Consider the following 2,500-nt stretch of genomic DNA (forward strand, 5'->3'; position numbering starts at 1 on the left):
TTTTGCATAATAAACTTTACTGAAAATTTACTGATGATAATGAATAAAATTTTACATTTGGGTAGTCTGAATGTCAGATTTTAAAGTGGAGGTAAATTTGAAAAACATATAACCTGTCAGACTTTACATTGGGATAAAACTAAAAAAATGAGAACCAATGGTTTAATTCCTCGGTGTTGCTTTGATTAACACAGGGTCGGCTGGGTTGATGGCCACAGTAGGTACTTCAAATCTGAGAGGGTTAGGAGTCTCCTTACAGGACTCAAGTCTGTAGAAAAAGAGAATAACACAGATGTGCTATAGATACTTGAAAGTTACAATAACGGTAAACAATAATATAAGTGAGAATATATCATCATCATAAATAAAGTATAGCAAGAAGATAAGACTACACATCAAGTATAACAATTGAAGGTGTGTTGAATATTTTACCTGTTTTGGGATCACAGACTTTTGACAAAAAAAAAAAAAAAATACTGTAATAAAGTTAATACGCCAACTATTTTCAACACATTCACAAGCATTGAAGCCAAATTTAACCTTATTCAGATTTTAAAGTGAGTAGGCAAGGTAATACCATGAAACATAACAGTGCCACACCTGTAATTCAGCAATATTCTTGCTAGCGTTAATTTGGCCTCCAGCTGGGCGAATCTCATACCAACACAGTTTCTTGGACCAGCTCCAAAGGGTATATAAGACATAGGGTGTCTCGTGTTGTTTGCCTTGGCTTCCGGAGAAAATCTGCAAGGACAAAAGGTGATAAATATGCATGGTAAACAAAAGGAAAATCCTTCGTGGTATTACTTCTGAAATAGAAAATTATTATCAACATACCTAGGTCAATCTATCTGTGAAGTTATCAGTATCTAATTTCCCTTGTTAAAGTAGGAAAGAAGCAACGGACATGTTTCCAATGGCATTCTTAGACCCTAAGGGGCCCCAGGAGGCTATAGGTACCTTGTGGGGCCCCCTAATATATTTTCATGTTTAAGAAATAAAAGGATGATAAAATGAAAACATTTGTTTACTGGAACTTGAATTCATATTTACTTTTGCTCGTAAAAATCATCTAAAATTAAAAATTAGAAGAAAAAAAATAAATGCAAACCTCTTGCTGATAAATACTATAGGCAACATTAACGGGAAAATATATCTACAGTATATCAATTAATTTTATCTATCAATCTGCTTTCGATTCTTTCATCAGCCGTCATCTTGGGGGACCCTCTCCAATGGTGACCCCGTGGCGATAAAACAATTGACCCGTCCTCTTCCCCAGGCCCCTTCCCCCTAAACTCTGTCACTGTACATGATTATCTATGGAGATTTCCCTGCCACAGAAAAGGGGGGGTTGCTACTCTTACCTCTCGGGGTCGAATTTCTCTGGGTCAGGCCACTGCTCGGGGTCTCGCTGGAGGAGCCAAATGGGCACGAGCACAGCCATGTCCTTCGGGATGACGACGTCGCCAATCTGAAATGTGGGTTATTTTTCACTGCCGGACTATGGGGATGAAGGTCGATTTCTTTATGGGTAATGATAATTTGGTTGCAAAAATGCATGCCCCTCCACACTGGAGAGAGAGAGAGAGAGAGAGAGAGAGAGAGAGAGAGAGAGAGAGAGAGAGAGAGAGAGAGAGAGAGAGAGAGAGAGAGAGAGAGAGAGAGAGAGAGAGAGAGAGAGAGAGAGAGAGAGAGAGAGAATTTCTCACTAAAAGAAGCCAATGATAATTTATTACGAAACTATTCACCTCGTCTTTAAAGCCCAATGAAAATAATAATCCTAATTATACAATAAAGCAACAGTAATAATAATAATAAAAATAAATAAATACATAAAACAAAAATAACAATAACAATAAAGATGGTAATAATGCTTATTCAACAAGGGCCCGCACCTGCATGTCCTCAGCCGCCTCCCTTGTAATGAAGGTGACAACGGGCGGGTGTAGTCTCAAGGCCTCGGAAAACACTTGGTCCAGATAAGTGAGCTTGTGCACTTGTTCGTACGTCAGATTGATGTTTGGATCCTGTTATGAAAAAATAAGTTTGATTAAAATATATATACATTTAATATTTTTTTTTCTCTATTTGTCAGGTTTGGAAAATATTGAATCGAACGCTTCATTTCGGTGTTTAAATGCACAGTAAGATAACAGTTGCTATTAACTGATGCTTTATGCTATCTCACGATAAGAAAATAAAGTATGGCCTATCAACAGCGCATCTAGAAATAACCCTGTGGAATGAATGATTGATTTAAATGTACCCTGTTGTACATATGGTTTACATTACATTATTTTCGACAATAAAGTACCCATAAAACGTCTTGCTGGGTTTCTTAACCTAATTAACGTTCACAGATAACGTAAACGGTGATTACGAAATTCGAGTATCTGCTACGGGTGATGGTGTTACAACATCCATAATGTATTGAGTAATTTTATCGCTATATTATCACAAAGATTCGATGAGAGATTTGGATGTACAGATTTCACAT

At 37.1% G+C, this 2,500-nt stretch overlaps 1 protein-coding gene across 2 annotated transcripts in view; it reads right to left on the bottom strand.

The window, feature by feature from the left end:
* The window catches only part of LOC113826882 (cytochrome P450 3A29), a 15,480-nt gene that overhangs the window by 756 nt on the left and 12,224 nt on the right, over positions 1-2,500 (bottom strand). Inside the window, exons 3-6 of one of the 2 annotated variants that reach the window (XR_011399689.1) lie at positions 1,899-2,030; positions 932-1,474; positions 601-878; positions 1-268 (exon numbers count right to left, since the gene is read on the bottom strand). The exon at positions 1-268 is cut by the window's left edge and continues 756 nt beyond it. Coding sequence is in view for 1 of the 2 variants with exons in the window: in XM_027379785.2 (XP_027235586.1) it covers positions 163-268; positions 601-744; positions 1,368-1,474; positions 1,899-2,030 (489 nt within the window). In the remaining variant the exon portion in view is untranslated. The remainder of the gene's footprint in view (positions 269-600; positions 879-931; positions 1,475-1,898; positions 2,031-2,500) is intronic. The other variant, XM_027379785.2, reaches the window with a different exon arrangement.

The sequence above is a fragment of the Penaeus vannamei genome, chromosome 27, assembly GCF_042767895.1.
Source record: "Penaeus vannamei isolate JL-2024 chromosome 27, ASM4276789v1, whole genome shotgun sequence".
Lineage (NCBI taxonomy): Eukaryota > Metazoa > Arthropoda > Malacostraca > Decapoda > Penaeidae > Penaeus > Penaeus vannamei.